Below are 24,265 nucleotides of genomic sequence, written 5' to 3'. Positions count from 1 at the left end.
CACTAGGCTGCATCTTTTAACCATGCAATCAGAAAGCACGTGTTCCTCAAGACCTCTGGGTCATTCCTGCAGAGGGTGGACACTGAATGAGAAAGACACCAAGGAAGTAGAAATGTTGTCTTGTTATTTTTAAATAAGCTTAGTAAAATATTGCCTTTATTTTCCCTCTACTTCACAGACTTACTGTGAGAGGCAGGATCACGTTGTTTGCCATCACTTTCCAGCTGTAGCGCTGACATTCGCAACTTTTCAGTTCTCGGTCTTGTAATCTTCTCATTTCATTTATCGTGGAATCCCTTTTATGCAGCATGACATTTTCTTTCATTTCCTCTCAAGTGAGAATACTACCACAATAAGGACATGTACACCTAACATTGCTAATATACTTTTGCTTTTTAGTAGCAGGAGGATAAGAGCCATCGGAGGAATTCATTCCTTTACCTCCTACGGCAGAGGACCATGCTCAGACATGTCAAGGTTTTATGATGGTTCAGCAAACGATATTCAGTGAAGGACATTACGTAGGGAGTAACTGTACGTAGATCTGGAACTGGAGAAAAAAAGTAATTGTTCTAGTAATGGTTTTTTTTTTTTGTTTTGGAAGCATTTATTTGGTCTGGGTATAGTCAAATAGATAAACAAGTGATAGCATAGCCCTACAGTTTTTCCTGCTGTATAGGACCTGATACTTAACTAGAGTCAACAGAAGGTGCTCAGCAGCTCAGGTTGGTAGTTTCACTTTCTGGTAGATACTGTTTCTCTCTGTTGGTTTAGCATGTAGCTTCAAGTGACCAGGCTGCCAGCTTCTATTTTTCAGGTACCTAAATTGAATGGAGGTGAGTCTGAACCTTAGAGATATTATCAAATATTTTTACACTAAATTTGTTAAAGACGAGCTCTACTTTCATTCAAATTACCTGAATGAATGTGCTCACTAATTATTCTGTCAAAAGAATTCAGAACTGGAACTAAGATGATAAATCTAATATTTGTGTACTAGTGAACACAAGTATCATCAATATTATAGGGTCATCATGGTCATGATCCCTTTCTACCTAATTAGGGCAACTTCAGTGAAGTCAGTGGACATATGCCAATGTATCCCTTACTGATTACTCTCTGCATTACTCTGATACAGCTCCATAGTGGAGACATTGTTACAAATCTTTATTGTAAATCTCTGCTACTTTCACTAAAAATGTGAAGACATTCAGTAAAATACAAGGAAGTTAATTGCTGGGAAAAGAATGAAGAAGGAAAATGAGAATGAATAAACAGATAATCACTATTTGCAACTGTAACCTTTTCTAAAGTATTGTTCATCATGGTTTAAGTAAAAAAAATGGCATTTTCACGTTATCATGTTTAGAAATTCCATGATCTCAAGAGGCTTGAAAACCTTCAAAGATATTGAACATGGGCAATAGTATTACCATGGGTAATAGTATTCTTACCAGTTTATATATTTGATCTAAGTAGAAATGCATCTTCTTAGAAAGGGTAAATTAGCATTCATCTTTCATGTCATGTGTGGATTTTAGAACGTGGAATCTTCAGTATTTATTTCTCTAAATTAGATTCAGTACAAAGCTTTCATGTTTACTTCTGCAACTCATTTTCTCAGGAAAATCAATTTACCTGATGGACACCTCTCATGTTATGAGACAGCTATATGCCTTTCTAGAGATCCAGTTCATCTTTGTGAAAACAGAATTAGGCTGTCAGTATGCGGTTGTTTAAAATAAGCTCCACGTTTCAGCGATGTGGTGGGTAAGATCATGACATAGTTTACAGATCTACACAGGATCTTAGAAGGAATTCATAGGGATTCCTATGGGGCTTGACCTTGTTGACAGTGTTATTGACATAACTCATTTTCTTCTCTGTTACACAATGGAAATCTAAAATGCAGCCTTATTAAATAGCCTCATTGAGTTGTAGGAGGATTGCAACTTCTTTGAACTTTTTTTTAAATTTAAATTTTATTTATCAACAAACACATTTTCCTATTAGGGGAATTTTCTGTGGACAGAAAGGAACCAACTATTTGATGCATCATATGTGATTAAGAAATATTTCAAACTGAAGATTCTGGAATAAATTTCCTACTTTTTCTTGGTGAGGAGGGTGAAAAGGAAAAAAATATGGGAGTAATTCTGTTTTTCATTAAGATGCTTCTGCTGTGACAATTGATACAACAATTGTAAAAAGCTCTATAGGAACTGAAACTGAAAACTACAGTGCAGAGAGGGCAATGTTGTTTTGCACTGTGACTCTTATTTTATCCTTCAGTTTTTCTCAGCATTGCACAACACAAATTTAGTGCACAGTTTAAAAAACAAATGAACTGCTAATCAATGACACTGCTTGAGTTTTTCTGTTCTTGTGAGTGCTTCTGAAGAATCACTAACTATATTATGAACATTATTTTGCAACCAACTTTACACCTCTGTAATTGATCTCTATTTTGCTGACTTTTTCCTTTTACACCAAAAAAGAACCATGGCCCTGTATTAAAAATAAAATAATAAAAAAAAATTACATTTCAGATTATATTGGCTTAGTGTATTGAATGTGTTCCCAGAGATATGTTCTAGAATTTATCTTGTTTTGCAGTGATAGTTTATAATTAAACTTCTTGTTCCCTGGAGGGCCCTTGTTTTGGCTTTCTAAGAGTGAAAATGCAACGTGATAAATGTGTCTTTGTTTTTTTCACCTCAGATGAATAGAACAAATGCCAGATTTGCGTAAATTACTGCCAACATGTAATCTTTAAAAATTAAAAAAAAAAAGAGCTGTTTGTTTATTTGAAGGAATTCTGCCAGTACGTGGAAGCAACATAAATGCAAGAACAAATGGTTATTTAATTATTTTAAAACACTAGTATTGTATTTATTGGCCTATTGTTTGTGTTAAATTGAGCTGTTGTCATGACGTTAGTCTTCTTAATACAACACACAAATATGCAGTTAATATCCTGAGGATTTTTAAAAAAGATGTTGCCTTGTCAGATGTCTTTCAGAACTGGCTTTGTTGTGACAGTTGTGTTAGATTGTCTTTTGTTTGGGTATTGTTCCTATAGTCAGTTCACACAGGGTAATGAGCTCAGCCCTTTTCCACTTCCAGCTCTATTGAACCTATCTTACCAAGTCTGAAGTGTTCCTCCCTCCCCCTCCGCTCCTTTTGCAGGTGTTTGTCACAGAGATGCTCTGCAGCTTCCCAGCAGTGGCACTGAGCAAAGTCCAACCCAGCAGGGCTGAACAGGGCTGTCAGACAGATAAATCAAGGTCCACAGCTTGGCTGATCAGGTCGAATGGCTTTTGTGAAGACATGTTAGCTCAATACCTCGCTAACGCATGAGTTCCCAGCCTTGGCTGTGGCTGATAGCATGTTAGTGTTGGAAAGACAACACTGACTTTTGGTCCCCCTCTGAAACCTCTGCTTTTATTTTGAATGCTCCAATTAGTGGAATTAATGCATGAGGGTTTTACAGGCAACATCCTGCTTGGAACCACATGTTGGACAAGGCTGAACTAGAAGATACACTCAGGGTCGGGGTTAGTCTGACACACAGGAAAGGAGAGGAGTTGTTGCAGTTTCGAAACTTTTCTGTCCTCCAACTTGGATATCAAACTGGGCCAGATCACAGTGAATGTATCCTTTAGTTCATTACTTGCACCTACTGAATTTTAAAAATTAGAACAGCTTTTTGAGAGTGACCAAGCTCCTTCAGTTGTTTTTTTTTGTCTCTCTGTCTGTCTTTGGATGTAGCAGGGAGTCATAGCTAACTATCTTGCAGCAGTAGCTTTCTAAATTAAACGTCAGAATTAGGTGCTTAGCATAAGCATAGGGGTTTTGGGTGTCCTGTGATTGGGTTTGATGGTCTCCTTGGATAAGACAATCTGCCAGCTGTGAGTATGCACGTTCCCATTCAACTTGTGCTATTTGAATAGCGAATAATTTCTGTTTCATATAGGTTTTCCTCCATTTTTGAGAGGAAGACTAACAAGAGGCAATATTCCCTCCCACGCTGATCACCATGGTATCCCGATCTTAGGCTTGCCCCAGTCCAGCTTGACACAGCCAAATACAGATACAGTGGTGGTTTGGGGCAGCGCTTGTGGGAACAGGTGCTGGCCTCCAGTTTGCTGAGGAGGCCTCTTCCTTTCTTGCTCTTATCTTCCCTTCATCTCCTCCAGTGCTCTTCCACTGTACAACAGCCCCAGCTATCCCCCAGACCGGGGCTCGTCCTTTGCAATGGCACATCACTGCTTTACGGGCAGCTTCACTCAGATCCTTGTCCTTCTCACTGGCTTCCTCGCACTGCTGAGGTTGTCCATGACAAATGAGAGCATTGTTTCCCAGTCTGGTTTCTGAGATTTCTCGCCATGCCTCCTGCCCCCAGAGTTAAGCAATTGCCATTGCACAGCGTACTGAACTCTGCATGACCAGTTTGAGGGATTTCTCAACTGCGGCGTCCTGCGGTACGGCACCAGAGCCTGCCTCCAATTAGCTCGGGAGCACAATTCCAGACACATGTATTTGGTTCAGCAAATGCTATTTGTTTGTTGGGTGATGATGTTTTTCTAAGCTTATGCTTTATTCATAGCATGACTGACATTTCTGCAAGAGGTGGTGATGTGTCTCTAGGTCTTTGTTTTTTCTGGTTTTGGAAATATACATCAAACAGCTATAACACTGCACATCAGATAACTTTCGTATGAGTAAAATTGCAGTGATAACCAGGGACTTATGAATTAAATTAAACAAATATAGTCACTAGGTTCTAAAAACAATATGCCATTACCATGATGAAAGAAATAATTTTGATTCAAGGATGGAATAGGTCTTGTTTTTAAATTTAATTTTACATTACTATTTTATGATTATCATTGTTGGATTACTCATGGGATTTAAAGGCACACTTTTTAAAATGAAATGTAGAAATATGAATATTTAAACAATTCATTTCAGGATCACTAGGTACATTATTACCGTATCTACGGACAATTTCGTATTTGCTTTGATCCTCTTTGATCTCAAACAGATAGAAACCAGCTTTCAGTAGTGTCTCTTCATAATGTTTCTTTTTCAGTTATCCCATGCCTTGGACTAAATTGCTTCCACTGAAGATGTTCAGTGGCCCAAATGACAGTATTTGAGTTCTGAATTTGTTGGATCTCTCTTCTTCGTTTTTCTTTTGGCCTGTTTTCAGATTAATAATGTGAGAGTAGATAAGCTTCAGGAAAAAAAAATCGAAAGAACGTATATTTCAGCATGTTAGCCCAATAATACTATTATGCAGCATCAAAAGAATAAAGCTGTGTGTTTCTCCAGTGCCCTGAGAAGAATACCTTTTTTAAACCCTTGTCTCTCAGAGATTTATATTCCTGTGGGAATGTAAGTGATACCAAGGGCAGCAGCTTTTGAGTGCAGCTGTAGTTATCATTAAAAGAGATAAGTATTTGAAGGATTTTTGATATTTCAGCCATCTTTTGATATCAAATGTCTCTTGTGTGAAATACAGAACTATGCCAACAAAAATATAGATAACCATTGATTGGTACTTTCTGCTTCATTAAAAAAAGCCTCTAAAATGCATTCTATTTTTAATATTTAAGAAATAAGATCATAATAAGCTGGAAACTCATAGTCACGTGCTGTGAATCACATAATTCCTATGGAACAAGACACACATATACATAACTTGTATGTCTATATCTGAGTATGCACAAGTCACTTTTCTGTGAATCTTGCATCATTTATATCCTTAGACTATTATGGATATAACAGCATTACAAATCACTTTAAAACTGCTTTTACATTGGCAGCCAGAAGTTTGGATCAAATACATTGAAAGAAATGCAGAAAAGTGGGCATTTCTGAGATTCTAGAGTTCACATATTACAAAGCAGTACAGTGTATATTCTCTGTTTGTATTTAACTTTCCTTATCTAGTAATATGAAATTATAGAAAAATAAGATTTTTGTATAAAGCCTAAAAACCTAGAAAATTAATGAATATTTTGAAGTATTGCCTTCAGCTTTCACAGATTTCATTGAGAAATGAAGAGTCAGTACACTGAAAAAGGTGCTCAACAGCCTCTGCAGGATTGACCAAAGCAATGAAATCTGTGTCCTGCGTGCATGATGAAACATTAAAACATAGCTGATGAAACATTAAAAAATAGCTGAAAGAAAGCTAATGTTATATTGAGAGGCTCCACGTTCATTGTAACACCTGATTCATCTATTAGATTTTCTTTTTTTTATAATTTAAGCTGTGCCAAATATCAGTCTCGGAACCTTGCGCACTGCACTTTGACAGGAGGCAGTGGTGTAAAAGTGGTGAGAAGTGAAGCTTTAGCAATATCCTTTCTCTTTTACTGTTCTCCCAAAGCACGACTTGGAGACTCTCTGAAGGCATTTGCCAGCATTTACTATTAATCTACAGCCTAGGTCTATGTTTTTAAATTTGTTTTTGAATCATATTCAACCAATTGGTCATATTAATAAGTCTGCTATCCAGCCATTATTCATCTAAGAAACAATGCAACCTAACTGTATTGTGTTTTTCCTATTGTAAAATCTTGTCTTTTTTTAAAATTATTGTTATTTTATTTTTCTGAAGGCAGAGTGGATTCAGACACAATACCTGCCAAACTTGGAGAGACATCAGACATACGTTCCAGTTTTTACCAGTCTCTAGTGCTTTGTGGATCCAGATTCAGGCATTCTAACTTTGAACATGCTGATTTTTTTTAGCCATTTAATATTTGGGAGTCTAAAGTCATATTGGCATGGAGGAAAATATAGAAATGCAGTCTATAAGCCCACGAAAGAATGTCATTGCATTACAGCTGCTTAACAAGTTATTGTACATCAGCTGAAGTACTGTAATTGTCTGTCCATGCACTTGAGCTTGCCCAGAGTGAGGTAAACATCCATGTGCTCCAGGGATTACTCATTAAATGAAGCATTATGTTCTAGTACAGAGAAGTCTCTGCTGTCCTTCCATTATTTTCTACTTTAAAGACAAATTTACTCTGCATAAACGTAATTTTAATTATGTGGTTTGCTGTGTGTATATGTTGGATATTTTTCAATTGCTCATGCAGACTGTAGACAAACACATACATATGTGTGCACACAACATTTTCCCTGCTATAATTAGGTATTTCTGGCACTTTGCAATGTTTTTTGCAAAGCCAAATTGTAGCTATCTTTGCAAAATCTTAAAAGTAGCTGTAATTGAAAAAGGAGGTGTAACTTTTCGGTTTTAAAACTTAATGAGGATTTTTTTTTTTTTCAGAAAGTGTAATGTTTTAATGTTAGTTTTTGATAAAAAAAGTCACGGAATTTTTGAATATATGTATTTTTTGAAACAGCTCTGAAACTCACTAGGCAATGACAGAAATGTCATTACATTGTTGTCATCCACTGCAGATACTAACTTAACTTGAAACTTGACTTTTGATGGATATAATCAAAAGAACTAAATAATTTTTAATTCTAAATAAGTAAATATAGCTAATTTGATCCTTTGGAACAATTACAGTTTATAATAGTGAGTTGAAAACTTTTCTGTTTTTGCAAAAGGAAGGAACCTTTTTCTATAGGGCTCACTGTAGTATTTCTATGAGATGTAACCCATTTGCATATTTACTACCTCTCATGGTGCACTATGTGGGATAATGCTGAAGAAGCTGTATTCTGACAAGCCCTTAAATTGATGACTGTGCATGTATGAAGTATAAGTATGGAGTATATAAAGTACAATTGGGTTTTAGTGTTTATATTTGTCTACTGATCCACTAGAATATAACAAACTCAAATGAGGAATCCCTTTCATGAGCTGTAAATTTCAAGTTCTGACCTACTGACTTCATGAGAGTAAAAATTCTCCAGTGGGAGTAAGATGTTCATCATGTCTTAACATAAAGTCCAGGAGTCAAGGAAACGCCTGACTGGAATAAACAAGTAGCTCATCCAGTCTGCCATTACGGCACCAAGAGTGCGTAAGACCGGATGTTTCAATGGAAGGCATAAATCTTCACAATTTTACTGTTCGAAATTGCAAGATGCTGTTTCTTACATCACTCGGACTTTGAAACAAGAAGATTAATAGAGCTTATAACTGTATTTCCACATAGTTTATAGCGTAAATCTTAAAATACATTTGTTAAATTATTTATGCTAACAATTTTGAGAACAGAAAACTTTAAAGTTTTATCAACTTGTGCAAAAGTAAAACCCTTTTTCCCCCCCTTTTATTTCATTTATAATGAGAGCAAAAGTTCTGGATGTGGGAAAACCTGGCCGTTTCAGTACAGTAAAATTGAATTTTGCTGCAATGTGAAAGAGGTAGAGGGCCTTGTCAGGGAGAGAGGTGACAGAGCTACCCAACTGCTGGGTACTGGAATGCTTTTTCCATCTTACCCCTGAAGCTATTCACCAAGAACGATGAGTGGGAGCCCTTCTGCTACTGGCGTTGGGCCACTGTTGTGTGAGAAACCTGGAGGGTTTCTCTTTCACTGATCTAAGCTGTGATTTTGCCCCACCCATGTATTTGCCAACCTCAGCAAAAACTTCTTTGGTTGAATGTTCACAGCTGGTCCTGGATTCTGACCAAAGATTTAGTCGTGAAATGTTACATCTCATTTTGTGCAGTGACCGTAGAAAGATTTTTTTCTTCAGCAGCAAACGCTCATTGGAGCTGACAACTACTATCACCTTAATTTTCTCTGACCAAGTTTCTCTTAATTTCCCAGCCAGTCTGTGAGTCTATTATACAAAGTAAAATAATGAGGTAGCATGCATAATGCCTCTAATGTTAAAACAGTTGAAGGATCATCACAACTAAATTAGAATCTTCTTATTTTTATTGCCCAGTGGGATCTACTTTCTGGCTAATATTATGAAGGTGGTTGTATATGAGGGGAAATTAATATGTTGTCCCATTGCATTGTTGGTATTGGAAGTGGTTCTTCACACATTGGGTAGTAGACATACAAAACTGTTTGCCAGATGGTGTTGCAGATGCAAGAATTTTACAAGGGCTCAAAGGGAGGCTGGACAAGTACTTGAAAGTGATATCTACTTGGGGGTTACAAAATAGACGGGCCACAATAGGCTCAGGAAATCTCCTGAGCTGAAAATAGATGGAAAGCAGGGGGAACACTAAGAGTTGGGAAATATCATATATAAATGTTCTATTCTTATTGTTCCTTACACTTACTGTTGAAAACAGACTACTAGACTGGATGAGCCTTCAGTCTTGCCATTACAAACATTTTTATATTCTTATTTAAGTAAGGAGTGTGAGAGGGTTTTTCTGGAACAGGAAATGAATGTTGAAGGTGGAGAAAACCCAGAACTGCTTAAATGCAAAAAATCAGTAATGTGTTTTGTGATACATATTGCTAAGGAAAACAAATTGAGAGACAAATTTAATGTTGAAAGAAGCCCAAATGTGATTACTTTCTCAGTTACTGACTGCATAGGTTTGCAGTCTTGCTTTTTTAGCTCTTCCATTTCATCTTATATTACTGTTAGGAATAGATCTGCATTGTTTTCTTGGTAATTTCTCCTGGTAATTCTCCAAGCATATACAGAAGGCATTTGCTGATCTAGCTGCACTTGTCTTACGTCCTACCTGCTGCTTTCTAAACCTGCAGCCAAACTTAAGTACCATAACTTGCACTACAGTACACATATACTATTGATAAACAAAGAAACAATCAGCTGTAGCAACTATGTCTGCTAAAGATGTTTCTCTTTCAGGAAGGAGATCGTTATGTGGAACAATCAAAAGGAGCATGGTCAATTCATAGTTCATGAGTCAATTCAGTGACACATAATATTGAAATTTATTATGCACATAAGGCATTTATTTTAATCTTGTTTTTTTTTTATTTGTCTCATCCTTTGTTAGGATTGGCCTTGCATGCTGGATTCTTATCTTTTTATTGTTTTGTGTTTTTTAATGTTTATACAAGCACTTCTGAAAATCAAGAATGTGGCTGAGGTGCCTCTGAAGGAGAGATGCCAAGGTTTGAGTGGGCTTTTTGAATTGACTCACTCTGCATGTCCTGACTGCTAGAGCTGGGTTATAACTTGTAAATGTCACGGGAAACAGCCTACTTTCTTATCATCCATAAAATTTAAATTTGCCTCTGGCAGAATTGTTGTTGCAAAAGAAGTTTTAAAAAAAGTTATGGTTATCAGTGTTATTATTGTTGCTTTTAATATGATGAATGTTAACGATGATGGTGAAAATTATAACTGTGCTTACTCCCAAAATTGCTCCACTTAATATGAAGAAGAACAAAATTCTACTGCAGTGTTTTTCTTTGCATATTTTAATGTTTTGGCAGATGATATCAGCCACAGACTTGTATCAGCCGTCTGAAATAACTGCTTGCTGATCATTAGAGTGATTACAATCCACAAGCTTATAGATACTCTGGAACCTGTCAAGAAAAAATGCTGTGAGAAGGTATTTTTCCAGAAAGTACATCTGAAAGAAAAACTGCCTTTTGCCTCCTCCCAGTTTATTAATGGTGTGACATGATAGCAGTTTAGCAATAATTTTCTTGGTACAAATTGTTAGTCATCTTTGTTCTTTTTAGGTGATGCTTTCAGTGGGCTTTTTTTTTGTGAGTAGTGGCACTTCTGTCACCACATGTCTTAGTCAATCACAGATCTCCAGAATAACAAAACTCACAGTTTACATGTATGTGTCTATGTTTTTCCTGGATTCTGGAGAAATGTGACTGTTCTATGTTTCCTAGAAAGGCAGTTGTGAGACCTCACCCTGCATTGCACATTACACAGAAAGAATTAGCAATGAGCTCTTTCTGTGCCTCAGGAGGAGCACAAAGCAGCTGTAGTGGGACTAAGGGTCTAGACAGCTGATCTCATTGAAGATGGAGGATGGTCAGCACAACAGAGAAAATGTTCGATAGCTTGTCAATTCATGACCCTAAGGTCTAAGAGACTTCCATTCCCTCAGACAAATGCTGATCCCCATTAATATGAATGGATGAACTTCATTTGACATCAGTCAGTCCTGGGTCTGAGTGCAAGTACATTATTCCCTGTGCCATTAATGCAAGTCACATACCCCAGCTGAGCAGAAAAGGGAAGCAGAGTTTCCAGTAGTCATTGTTGTTTTGCTTTTGCAGTACTGTGTGAAGATGGTCAATAGATTTATTCTTCTGTAACTGTGTTCCATGCTTGAGTATCTTCAAGGTATTTGTTGCATTTTATAAAGTGCATCTCTACACTTGTGCATGTTTATTTAAAACTGATATGCTGTGTCAGGTAGCCCTTTCAACTGGGTAGAAAGAAGCATATAATGTTTAAGATAGTGGCATTTATAACTATTAATTAATATAATCTGATTCCACTCCTTATCCACTTCAAGTCCTCCTAGGATGGCTACTGAGTATATTTAGCATCTGCTTCCCCAGCTGGAATAGTAGGAATACATTTCCTTTGCAAAGACTCAATAACATATGTACTAGTTATTATATATTTTAAATTGAAGGTATGAAAGGTATTATATAAGTTTTAAAAACTACATCTTATTACTGTTTTATTCCTCTCCAGGCACAGGAATTTCAGTTTTGCATTGCAGATTAAAAAAAAAATAAAAAAAAAAAAATCAAGGATTAATTTGTCTAGCAGGTTGTCACCTATCTCCTCATTTTAGAGGTGGTTACTGTTTAGTTTGCTGAAGGACCCATGGACCAAGGTTCCTTTTGAACAGCCAGTGCCTAGTTTTTCTGATGATTTATTCCTAGTAGTTCTGTTTCTCTGGTTCCTTGTGAAGAAATTGCCCTTCACAGGGTCTGTCCATGTAAGGCTTTTGTATAATGCATGCTCATTTAGTTAGTTGTTATATTTGTAAGCTCCAGCTGCAGCCATCACTCTCTAAATCTGTCATTGCAGGATTTTGTTTTAAATTCTGCCTGGCTTTGTTTTCAGATGTCTCTGAATTCCTCCCTGTGTTGAGTCACAGCTGTGAAAAGAGAAATCTACCTCTTTAATTCAAAGGGTCAGTGGTTTAAAAGCACTAAAGCCCGTTGGGGAATAGCTTAAGGAAGATAGTTAATCATGATGATCCCAAGGAGTTTCATAAACTTACATAGGGCTCGTCTGACATGAAGAGTCCTGGATATCTTCAAGCCCTGGTTTCTTTGGGGGGTGCCTGCTTCACCAGGGAGTGGAATCCTCTACAGAACAAGCACCTGTGGTGGATGTTTGCCACCTGCTCAGCCGTGGCTATGGAAACACAACTTAATCTTCTCCACCACATCCCTTTTCTAGCTAGGCCGGTGTAGAGGCCAAATACTTTCTAGTTATTTTTCTCCCCACAACCTTGAGAAGCATTTGATGTAGTAACTACAGTGGCTTCTACTTCTTGATCCAACTGGGAGATAACAGACTGGCAGGAAGGAGTTGCTAATTTGAACAGAAAAGAGAGGTCAGGCTGGAACACACAGCTGATATTTTGTCTTCTGGGTGAGCAGAACTTGTTGGCTTGGTTTGGGTGTCAGCAGTCCATCCAGTGGTATTTCTCGCCCAGCTTCCTCTTTTAGCTCCAATGGGGGAATCCTGGAAGAAATCCCCTTCTGGTTTCATCAGTGCAGACAAAAGCATTATTTCAAATACAGTGTCAATAATTTTGACACTCATTTCTGTGTTTAGTTCTCATGGGATGGGCAAACAAGGACTGCGTGGGTGAACAATATCTAGCAGCCTTGAGATATTGGATTAAGTTATATAGCTAACGTAGTGTCTGTACCTATTCTGTGTGTACTTCACTTGTCCTATGCACACATTGCTATTCTTGATACAGGGACTTATGATCTGCTTGTGAATTAGCTGTTGAATTACTGCAGCTTTCGGACAGTTTTATAAAAGGAAAGCATTCCTGATTTCAGTCAGATTTCAGTAGTAAAGGAGCTGATTTGTGAACAGATCAGGTAGGCATTGCCCTCATCAGATGAGTCCTTGGAAACATAAGGGTGATCACTAGAGAGTAGGAAAAGCCATTTGATGGCTGTCAGAGCCTTAAGCTGATCAGTGGAAAGGTGGTGGATGTTGCTGAAGTCCTTTGATGTGTAATCCACTTCAGTTATTCCTCTGTCTATTAGCTGTTAAAAGAACTAATAGAAAAATTTAGGTTTGAAGGGACATCAGGAGGTCATAGGGTCCCATTTGCAGCTCAAAGGATGGATAACTTCACCTTCGGATCAGATTGCTCAGAGCTATGTCCAGCTGAATTTCAAATGTCTGCAAAGATGGAGAATCCACAACTTCTCCGAGCCCCTGTTCCAATGCTGACCATCCTTGTAGGGAATGATGCCTCAGAACTCTCTCAAGATCGAGACTGCCTCATTGTCTTAGGGGACAAGTGTCTATGGGGGTAAAGGAAATTAGAGGTGGTGCTTTACATCCTACCTTTTTTGTATTAATCTTCTGGTTATGGCAACTCCCCAGTAACTAACTGGTTAACTGTCTAAAAAGCTTTGCTATTTTTCAGTGAAATATTGATTCATCTCTGCACTCTGTGTCCTCACTTTGTCCTCACGAGACAAAGGAAAGTTATTGTGGTTTTAAACCAAAGTGGAAATAGTTCTGCGTTGAATGGAGGTGGTGATGCCTGAATTCTTGTTTTCTTTTTCAGTATGGCTGTTTCAGATTCCAGGAACAGTCATGCTAGCACTCTTCACAAAGCAGCTTAAAAATAGACCAGAAAAACAATTTTATTGCACCAAATATAAATTGATTTCTGCTGCAGCACAAGCAGAAAGTTCTTGTAGGGTCTGATAGCAGCATGTTCTAACCCTTGAAAATGGTAAAATTGGTGATCAGTGAACATAGGAGTACTAAAGCTTTGATAACCTGCCGTCTGAACTCACACTGACCGCGCATTACTCCCTATGCAGCTGTGTGAAGTTCTTGTTTATGGAAAATTAAACTGTGATTGCTTGTAATTTTCTAAAGTTTGCACAAGGGCTTAAATCAAGAGTAAAACACTGGAAGAAGTGGTATGTGAGTCATAGATCTCGCCGCAGGAATCACAGCCAGCAGTCTGTAGTCCCTGGTGAGAAGGGTGGCCGGGTGACTAAGGCAGTGCCTGGATGTCGAGGGGATGTGGGTACTGGTCCTAACTGCTGGTGTGACCTTATGCAAGTGATATCATCTCCTGTGGTAACATTAAAAAAAATCAATTAACTCCTAATGGCAAGGACAGAGGATAGAGAATAGAGGCATTAAAGCTTTTAAACTGTTCAGGTGCTGTGGTAATACCTGAGGGAAACCCGTCAAGAGGAATAGGTCCACATTAAGTTAGTGAATTGTGTAAGCTTACAAATGGGACGTGTTACAGTGGCTTTGCTGGTTCCCAGTCACACACCCTCCAAATGTAAAAGAAATCAAACATTTAAAAAAACTAGGAAGAAAGCAAATGCATTCAGCCTAACAATATAATAACTGGGTTAATGTGCCAACACAGATCACTGCACTGCAGTGTACACGTTCATATGTATGTCATTTTACATATTGGCTGCACAAAATGTTGATCCAAATTTAGTTGGACAATAGATATAAAAAACCCTTCTCCAATAGAGTTCAAGTGTATAGTCATGAATTATTAAACCAAAATTTGTTGGAAATGTAAATTAAAATCCTTCCGGCATATCTCTCCCTATACTGTAGTTTATACATTAAAGGCCTGCAGACTGTGCTGTACAGAGTTCATTGACAGTGCATCAAATCGTGAGGCCACATGTTGATGAAAGGAATTCTACGAAAATATGCCATTAGATATACAGCAAACATATTTGATCAAAACCCAGCTGTCATATGAAGTGCACATTTTTAAACCATCACTAAACTGTATTAGCCTGAATTCTTTTGAAAACTACCAGATCAGATTTTTACACAGCTGACAATGAACTAAGTAATACCGGCAGTTAATGAAACATCCTGTCAGGATTAGTACAATAGAAATAATTTAAAAAATGGTTAATTATATTAACAGACCAACTACAACATGCAGTTGCCTGTCCTTAATATTTGTAACATTCTAGTTTTCTCCGAGAGTCATGTAGGCAGCTTTTAGATACAGCTGAGAAATCCGTGAGTGCCTACAAGCATTTAAGCAAAATTCCAAACTAGTTGGCAGTACATTTCTGCTTACATCAGATAAATCTAGCTACAATTTATAGCACAATAAAGTATTTGCTGTGAAATGAAATTAACATTACAAATACATTTGTAAATGTAAATCTTTGTTCCTTATTTCTTTCAATTTTAGGGAGGATTTGTTTTGGGGGTTTTCTGGTTGGGTTTTTTTTTTTTTAGTAGGGTCTGCTATCATGCCTAGAAGTAAGCCTGGACTTGATTCATGACAAATTTCACCAGAGTACTACACTATCTTCCCATCAAGCTGGTTTTTTCACAAGCATGCAAAATACATGGTAGGGCAAGTATCTGTGCAAGTAACTAATCTGTAAAATACCCCATTGCCAGTAGTTACTGGTGACCCCAGAAATACCAGCTAGCCCAGACCTCTGGTAATTGAACTGTCACTGCTAGAGGACTCATGCTCCACTCCTGCAGATGTTGGAAGGTCTCCTATGAAAGGAGGGACAGAGAAGAGTTTTTCCATAGCAAAACACTGGCAAGAATTCCTGGAGGTGAAAAAAAGACTGTAATCCTTCCTTTGAGTTGGTGTGCTGGTTTTGGCTGGGATAGAGTTAATTTTTTTCACAGTAGTTAGTATGGGGCTGTATTTTGGATTTGTGCTGAAAACAGTGTTGATAACACAGGGATGTTTTAGTTATTGCTGAGCAGTGCTTACCCAGAGTCAAGGCCTTCTCTGCCTCTCACCCCACCCCACCAGCGAGGAGGCTGGGGGTGCACAAGAAGCTGGGAGGGGACACAGCCGGGACAGCTGACCCCAACTGACCAAAGGGATATTCCATACCATATGAAGTCACGCTCAGCATATAAAGCTGGGGGAAGAAGAAGGAAGGGGGGGACATTTGAAGCGATGGCGTTTGTCTTCCCAAGTAACCGTTACGCGCGATGGAGCCCTGCTTTCCTGGAGATGGCTGAACACCTGCCTGCCGATGGGAAGCGGTGAATGAATTCCTTGTTTTGCTTTGCTTGCATGCATGGCTTTTGCTTTGCCTATCAAACAGTCTTTATCTCAACCTAGGAGTTCTCTCACTTTTACCCTTCTGATTCTGTCCCCCATCCTGACGTGGGGGAGTGAGCAAGCGGCTATGTGCTGCTAAGTTGCCAGCTGGGGTTAAACCACGACAGTCGGCCATTGTAGGTATACGTTTCTTCCACCAAAAGAATGGTAGTTGCAGGGTCAGTGGTTTAGCTGGCTTGACAGTGCTGCTTGGGGTTAATTCAGGTTTTAGCAGGACAAATGCAGTCTGTTAGCGTGTAAATGTTCAGGCAGGTCTCCCCAAAAGCAGCATTTCTTTTCTCTGATGGCCATCATGACACTTTTCTGGCTTTTCAGTATTTTCTCAAGAGCAGGCCAAGGCTGTTCCACAGGCAAAGCTTCCTGCATGCATTCTCTCCCTGTCTACTTTATTCAGAGCTGAGCCAAGCCACCCCAAGTGCTGCAGGTGGTGACAGACATTTCAGAGGAAAATTGTGTGGCTCTCTTCAAAAACCTTCAGACGTCATAGTACTCGGCAGGAAGCGGTTTTCACCTAGTCTACCTTTTCATTAATGTCTCTAGGAATTTTCATCCTACTAGCTTTTTCTTTTCTTGGATACCGAAGTTACAAAACCCATCTTAGAATCACTTTTCATAGCTTGAGAAGTTCTTTTGGTCTGCTAGGGAAACATGCTGTACTTAAAATAATGTAACACTGGGGTTTGGCTTAGGGTTCCTTTTGATTCTTATGTGTTGCTAAATTGTGCCATACACAGCTTTCTTCTTTGGCTTGTGTTTTTTCTTCTTCTTTTTTTTTTTTTTTTTTTAATGATCAGACATGTAGGGTGTTGTCATGTCATTCTAAATAAAGAGCCTATCGGAAGCTGTTATTACAGACATAATATCTGAAGTCACAGTTCCTTCCACCAAAAAAAAGAAAAAAAAAGAAAAAAATCCATCTGAGATGCATATGCATCTAACTTTAGAGTGAAAGGCATGTAGATATTTATGTGTGGAAGGTATCAGTTGCACATCTGACTGGTAGGACATTTTATTCCTCTGCCTACCTCCTCTGTGCATTATCGATATCAGATGACAAGTTGCTTTCCATCCTATCCTTTTTCTTGGACAATAGACACTGTGCTTGCAAAACAGGCTATAGAATGTAAAACTACAGGTCTGATTTTCTTTTTCTTTTTTTAAGGAAACACAATATACAAAGTATTAGGGTTAGAGAGTAGCATTTGTTTTATCGTCAGTCTTGGATTTATGCATTATACGTCCAAAAGATACAATGCCACAGATAAAACTTCTCAGAATCACTGTTTCTAGTGATATATAACGTGCCTGTGTGCACGGCTGTCTATCTGTCACATTCTGAAAGGATTACTTCTATGTCTATGCGAAATCTTTGGGTGTAATCCTGACCCCACTGACACTGACCTGAAAAATATCCTGGTATCTTTTGAGGATAAAGTGCACATTTCCTATGTGTATAATTTTAGGTGCCCAATAGTTAATTTCATGGTCAGATAAGCTCTTCATAGCAGTGTGACACAGACCACTCTCTAAAGGTTACCTATTCTTACCAGTATTTATCTCCAGACTACATGCCTTTTATAAATGCTTTCATCAGTAGACTAGCTTCAGAAAGATGCAGAAAATTCTAAAAAATAAACCAGATGAGTTCCTTCTTTCTTATTCTCTCATGTTTCAGTTCCTTAGTCACCATTTTTACTTTAGCTTGAGTTTATCTTTATCTTAATGAACAAAAAATCCAATGTAATCCCCAAACATATTTTCTATCCATTGGAGAGCTTTATTGTTATCAGATGGTTCTCTGCAATAAAACCAGGATTTTTTTGCTGACTCTTTGTTCACTCAGTTGCATCCTCCTTGTTTCACAGTCCCTTCATTTTTCTTTGCTCTATTTGGCTCTTCTCAAGTGGGAATCAGAGCAGAGATTTTTCTTGCTTTCCAAATTACTGGTGTTGAATGGATAGCATATAAATCCTGTGAGGAGCTCAGTAATGGTAAAGCCTGTAAAGCTTTGTAAAACTCATTATAAGCTGGGTTATGCTTCATATGAGTCATTACTATTCATCTGGGTATTTAACAATAGCAAGGTGTGCTTTATGGAAAAACCTTATCTAAACCAGATATACTAAACCCAATGATTTAAGCAAAACAAAACAGAACAAAAAAATCACCTACTGTAGGCTCATGTAATTTTTTTGATTGTACCATTGTTTTTTTATTCAGTAATTTTTGCTGGTGTTGGGAAGTGATGTAATACTGATCTGGGGTTTTTGTAAAAAGAAGTATTTTTCAGAATCCTGGAAGAGAACGTTTGCTGCACTATAAACAGCACAAAAGCCACTTAAAAAATGGGAGAATAGTGATGAATAATGCTGTTTACCAGTTCTTGGATGGAGTTAGCTTTAAACTGAGATTTCACAATGAAGAGAAAAGCCTCCTCTGCCAAATAATATATCAACAGAGCATCTATCTAAGGGGTACAAGAACATCATTTCATTGTGCTCTGGATGAATGTTATCTTTGTTATTTAAGAAGTAAGTTAAGAATGATAATAAGTCTGGAGATGTAAGTTTATTTTTAGTCTATTTTATTTTATGAGTTATTAATCTGACTCATGTATGCTTGTAGTTTTCCCTCTTATTAACACAGAATATTCAATATCCGGTTCATGATCATAGTACAGTTTTGAATCACACAGTAGACAACCATAGTAATTTTTCTTTTGAAATATATCTGATAATTTATAGGGGAGACATCTACAGGTAAATGAATTGGAAACATATATCTGTATATTGGTAAGTATGTGCTTTAAATTTGTATGCATATATATAAAGTATGTGTACAATACGAATAAAGAGATAACATACCTTTCAATAAATTTGAATTGTAGGTGGGGTACTTTTTGTTTCTTTTTGCAGCTAATTAGTTTTAAATATTTTAAAGCACTATGTTTGTCTACCAGGCCACTCATGCTATTTGGTTGATGTCTGCAAAGGACATCTTTTACTCTCCTCTCACTCCATGGACAAATAAAATAAACCCCCAAGATCTCACACAAGGATAGATGAGGAGAAGAAAGAAAAACTCTGGCATCAGAGATAGTAGTTTACATATTGAGACTAAATGGCCTAGGTAGCTTATTCAGTCTACTTATAAGTCCATAGTAACTATTAGACATTTTTCTATTCTATTCTAGCTTTTTTTAATCAACATGAGCCGATTCAAAGGTTGTTCTAGATTTTCAGTAGCTGCAATTTGTAACATTGCTATTAGATTCAGTATAATTGAGCTATACGATTTGGTTAATCACTTTTTCTGTATTTGCTGCAAGCTGTTTTCATTGTCCTCTTTATTGGAGTACAAAATTCTGAATTTTAAAATTACCTCGGAAAACTAGTGCTGAAGACAGGTTTTAAATTATCCCCCAATTCCGTATTTGTTATGGAATTAAACTGAGAGTTACATGAACTACTGTTAAAAAAGTGTGTGTTTGTAGATGGGTCATAGTCCTTCCAGCTCTGGACTTCATGACGCCAGGAGAAGTCGGAAACCTACACAGTATTTGTGAATGCGAGATTTTGCATTTAGATAGGTTTGAGCTGAATGATCTGAAAAAACTCCCGTAAGCACAGAGCTCCCTACTGTCTGTGTGTTCGAGAAGGCTGAAGAGCTCTGTTTATTGCAACAAAGGGCCTGGAATAAATTACGTTTATAAATTGGCTCCAGGTTTTCCTGTTTCAGACAGTAGCTTCGGAGCAATCTGTTTTATAGGCTCCAATAAATCTGACCAATTGCAGGGAGGTGACACCTCATTTCAGGGACGTGACATCACGCATGTGCCAGTTACGTCCAGCCACCTCTCTCTGTCAAGATGGCAGGACACCAGCAGATCAACATTTTGTCTTTCGGCAGTTTTAACCTACAGCCCGTTACGAATTTATGAGTCCCTCAGGGAGGTCCTAGCAGGATGGAGCCAGGCTCCTTGGCCCCTCTTCAGCATCGCGCCTCCCACCCCCGCGTGGGGCAAATAAAAGCTCCTTTATTCCACTGGAAATACCCCTATTTCAGCAAGGTGTATGCATAGCTTCCTTGCCCAGTCAGTTTCACAGGTGATAATTAACACAGTGCAGATATTTCCTAGCTGAAGCCGAGGTGGGAAAGCAGCTTTAGCCTCAGCATTTTTCTTTTCAAACTCTTTTCCTCATTTATTTTGGGTCTGTTCATGAAGAGGAAGTTTTAGAGTGTATTGGTGCTTAGCAGAAGTATCAAAGAACTAAAGGAAACAATAATTTTTCCTCCTCTGACAAAACTCTTCTTACTTTTGAGGGGAGGAAAGAATGGGGGAGTTAGATTTGCTTTTAGGTTTTATATTTTATTTCTATTCACGGATCTGATTACTTCTGAGCAGTGTGGCTATGGCTCTTTTCAGCGCAGGACATTGATTGACATTGCACATGTTACAGAGAGGAAGGATATTTCCTGAAGATTAATGGCCAGTTAGTTGGTCTGAAGTTCATTAACCTGAGCTAGTCATTCGACTGCTGGAAGGACTCTGTGTGGAAGCTGGAAATGTATTAGAAGATCGTCATAAACTAAAAATATATGTGACAATCTGGCCAGATTGCAATGAATCTATGACAAGACAGGGTTGGCTCAAGCTCACAAGAGCAGCTGCCTCCAGTGTAAACTAACCGCCTTGTGTCAGGAATTAAAGCAAATGGTTTTTCACAGACATTATTCAAATAAAAGGGGAAAGAAAAAGAAAAAAAAATAAAAAAGAAGGAAAGTTGCCATTAGCAAAAGAACCCTACACAAAAAATGAGGTTGTGAGGTATGGCCAAAGGGCCAACTTTGGTGCTGGTCCTCAATCAATTAAGCAAACAACAGTGCGTTCAGGCAACTGTTTTTTTCTATAAGTGGCAAATTTAGTCCTGGTTCTTCACTGTACTTTGCCTCGAGAAAATGAGCCCTAAATCCTCTGGTGAGATCCCTATTGGCTGAGGCCCAGACCCTCAAGCCATGACTTCTCAGCATATTTGCAGTGAGACTGGCTCCCTCTTAATTGCTTCTTTTTGAAGTATGGTTTGTCTCTATCATCCCACTGAAGATGAACAGGGCTGGTGTCTCTTGTCTTGATATAGTCCTCCTCCTCCTTCCTCCCCTTCTTTTCCCCTTCTTCCCCCCAAAATAAATTTCTTTAAGGTGATATAATCCTATGATAGTCTAGTCAACAGCAGTCCTTCGTAGTCCAACCACAAATAGATATGCTGGCATGGGGGAAGTAAGGACCTTCTCTCAGGATCCTATACTCTAATAAAGGGAAGGGAAAGATGAAGCGGAGGCATTTCATGTTTGTTTTGTTTTCTTCCATGTCATCTTATGAATATGTAATGGCACTTGGCCAAAAGTAGTGCATTCAGACACGGAATGTGAGTGTTGAGGAAGGAATTGAGAAGAAAGAAGCTCAGTGTTCTGTAATAGGAAGGATGCTTCGGGCATTTTACAAATCATTTCCCTCTCTCTCTTTCGCCGTCACACCCTTCCTGCACACTCCCTTGTCTTTTGCTATTGGTAGAAGGTCTGGAGGCTCAGAAAGCCCCAGCTTCATCTGAGAGAGGTTTCCTCTGGCAGAGAGAACTGAAGGGGTCCTCTTTCCAGTCCCTTCATGCCAGGAAGGATGTACTGCCTGCATCATGAGGTGCTAAGGTGATTCTGGATGCCTCTGCAGCTCACAGAGGTGCTCTGGCACCAGTGCTGCAGTGAGCTTAAGTGCCAGAGCTGTGGAGTGGCTCTGGGGCCATGAGCTGTGCTGCATCTGTCATGGGCTCACAAGGAGCCTTTCCCTTGATGTCCGTGCAAGTGCTGGCTGATGTGGGCACTAGGATTACCCTTTTAATCAGGCGGTTTCAGTACCTTTCAGAAAAGAATTTTCGTGGCAAGTCGTGAGCCATTAATCTCGCTACTAACCATAACATTTCCTTACTCCTTGATTTACAGCATTACTCAAACACTGACATTTGTCATTTCGCTAACTATCTCCCTTGACCCCTGGTATCATGCACTTGCAGGGGAAAGGATCTGGTCTCACAGATATTTTCATGCTCTGACCTCTGTGATTTATTAACCATCAAATTCTGCCTCCAGAACTCAGGATGCCATTTCAAATAATTTCATATGCAAAAGTGGAGTTATTGGGCAAAAGGAATCCCTTATAAGTGGATACAAACAGGACACCAGGAGAACTGCTGCTGCTTTCTGTTCAGCTACTGGGGTGGCAACGTGACCTTGAGGAAGTAGGCTCACTGTAGTTCTACTATTCCATTTTGCACAGGGAAAATAAGGACAGTGATAATTACTTTCATTTGTAAAACACTTTAAGATTTATGGAATATGAATGACTGTTATTAAGTGAAAAGTGTTGCAAAGCTGGCTTAGTTGCACACTGTGCTAACAAGATCCCGTATCAGCCTATTGACCTCAGCATGAACCACTCATTAAAGTTTATAGGACATTTTGGTGGGTGAATTGAGGCAGTTATTCTGCTGGAAGTACCATACTGAAAGCACATTTAAATCCATCAGCCAGATTGACTTTTTTCTCTATTAAAACTAAACACAACTGCTTGCTCTATCCAATTTTCTTAGTTTATTTATGAAAGTTTATGATGGGTATGTACTCACTGTTAACTCAGCTAGTACATCCATGGTATCTGAGACATTACAGTTTATTCTAGTCACAGCATAAGCATACAATAACTGTTGTACTGAGATAAAGAGAGAGTTATAAAACATTAAGATATCCAATGGAGCGGTATGAACTAACGAGTTGCATGGTCACTTTTGAATGGCAAATGTTCTTTTCATGGATACTGCATTAGTTTAATTTGTGCCTAAACTTTAGCTATGCTAGACATCATTGGTGTTTGAAAAGTTTACATATTATTCCAGCCTCAAAGTGTATAAGTTAAGTATTAAAGAAACAGATTTACAACATTTTGATTTATACTAGAGGAAAAAATACTTCTGTAGCAAACGTGTTAAATGAGCTACTCTTTAAAGATAGGTCTCACTTGCTTTCAGAATTATTATTTATATAATAATGCAAAAAATCTACAGATGTTGTCTTTTTGCTTCCAGATTAAATTTGGATTGTTTGAAAAGTGGGGAGATATTTCACCTTAGTGCAAAAGAAGATACAGAAGAAGACAGCAGAATGAGAGCTTCCCAAGTACCACATGCCTGCGGCCTGTTATCTTTAGCGATGCTGTTTCTTCCAGTCACTGGAACGTCAAAACAAAATATCCCAAGACTTAAGCTTTCCTATAAAGGTAAACTTTTCATCAGTTTTTCTGATTCTGCCACTTTTGTTTTGATGTGATGTTGCCAGCAGTTCATTTGTATTATTAATCAGGAAAATGAAATACAGTTGTCCCTACAGTTCCCAGAAACACGTGACAGACGCTTTAAAGATGGATGAATTCTGCCTAGGGACAGCATTAAATTCTCTTTTTTGGGCGGAGGGGTACATGTTTCTGAAATATAACTGGGTTTTAAATATTATTTCAGTTTGCTCCTAGAGGGTATTAATATACCATACGTAAATTAGGGGGGAGTCATTGCCTAAACATAGGCTTCTAGTGCTACTTGAAACGCCATGAGGCCCATTGGAGACATTCCCATGTGGCTGGTGGGGGTGACATGGGACATGGAGGACACTCACACCTTTCTAGAGCATAAGGGAAAGTCGAGAGAGCTACCCCAAGTGTTTCAAATGGCACTGGTATTTTATTTTTGTAATAGTTTTTTTCTCTATCACTAAATTGGTATGTGAAACTCTTGAAATGTTGTTTTCTTTCTTCTTACCTCTTTAGATCACAAAAGTGTGTTTTTCTGAGGACTTTCTTAACCTTATGTGTACTTCTTGTTGAGAATGTTATAGGCTGAGGGGTTTAAACACAGATGTATTTTTTATTTCTTTATTGGACAAGTTCTTAAAGAAGGTAAATTTCTTGTTGCTTTGAATGTACTGTAC

General features: G+C 38.2%; 1 protein-coding gene across 2 annotated transcripts in view; it reads left to right on the top strand.

Moving 5' to 3' along the window:
• Window positions 1–24,265, top strand: part of SEMA3D (semaphorin 3D) — a 144,654-nt gene that overhangs the window by 21,377 nt on the left and 99,012 nt on the right. Inside the window, exons 2-3 of one of the 2 annotated variants that reach the window (XM_050892185.1) lie at window positions 10,377–10,498; window positions 23,371–23,561. In XM_050892185.1, the coding sequence (XP_050748142.1) occupies window positions 23,447–23,561 (115 nt within the window). In that variant the 5' untranslated portion in view covers window positions 10,377–10,498; window positions 23,371–23,446. The remainder of the gene's footprint in view (window positions 1–10,376; window positions 10,499–23,370; window positions 23,562–24,265) is intronic. The other variant, XM_050892176.1, reaches the window with a different exon arrangement.

Source organism: Gymnogyps californianus, chromosome 1 (assembly GCF_018139145.2).
Source record: "Gymnogyps californianus isolate 813 chromosome 1, ASM1813914v2, whole genome shotgun sequence".
In the NCBI taxonomy this organism is placed as follows: domain Eukaryota; kingdom Metazoa; phylum Chordata; class Aves; order Accipitriformes; family Cathartidae; genus Gymnogyps; species Gymnogyps californianus.
The sequence above is the reverse complement of the archived record's forward strand: the minus strand, read 5'-3'. Positions and strand labels throughout refer to the sequence as shown.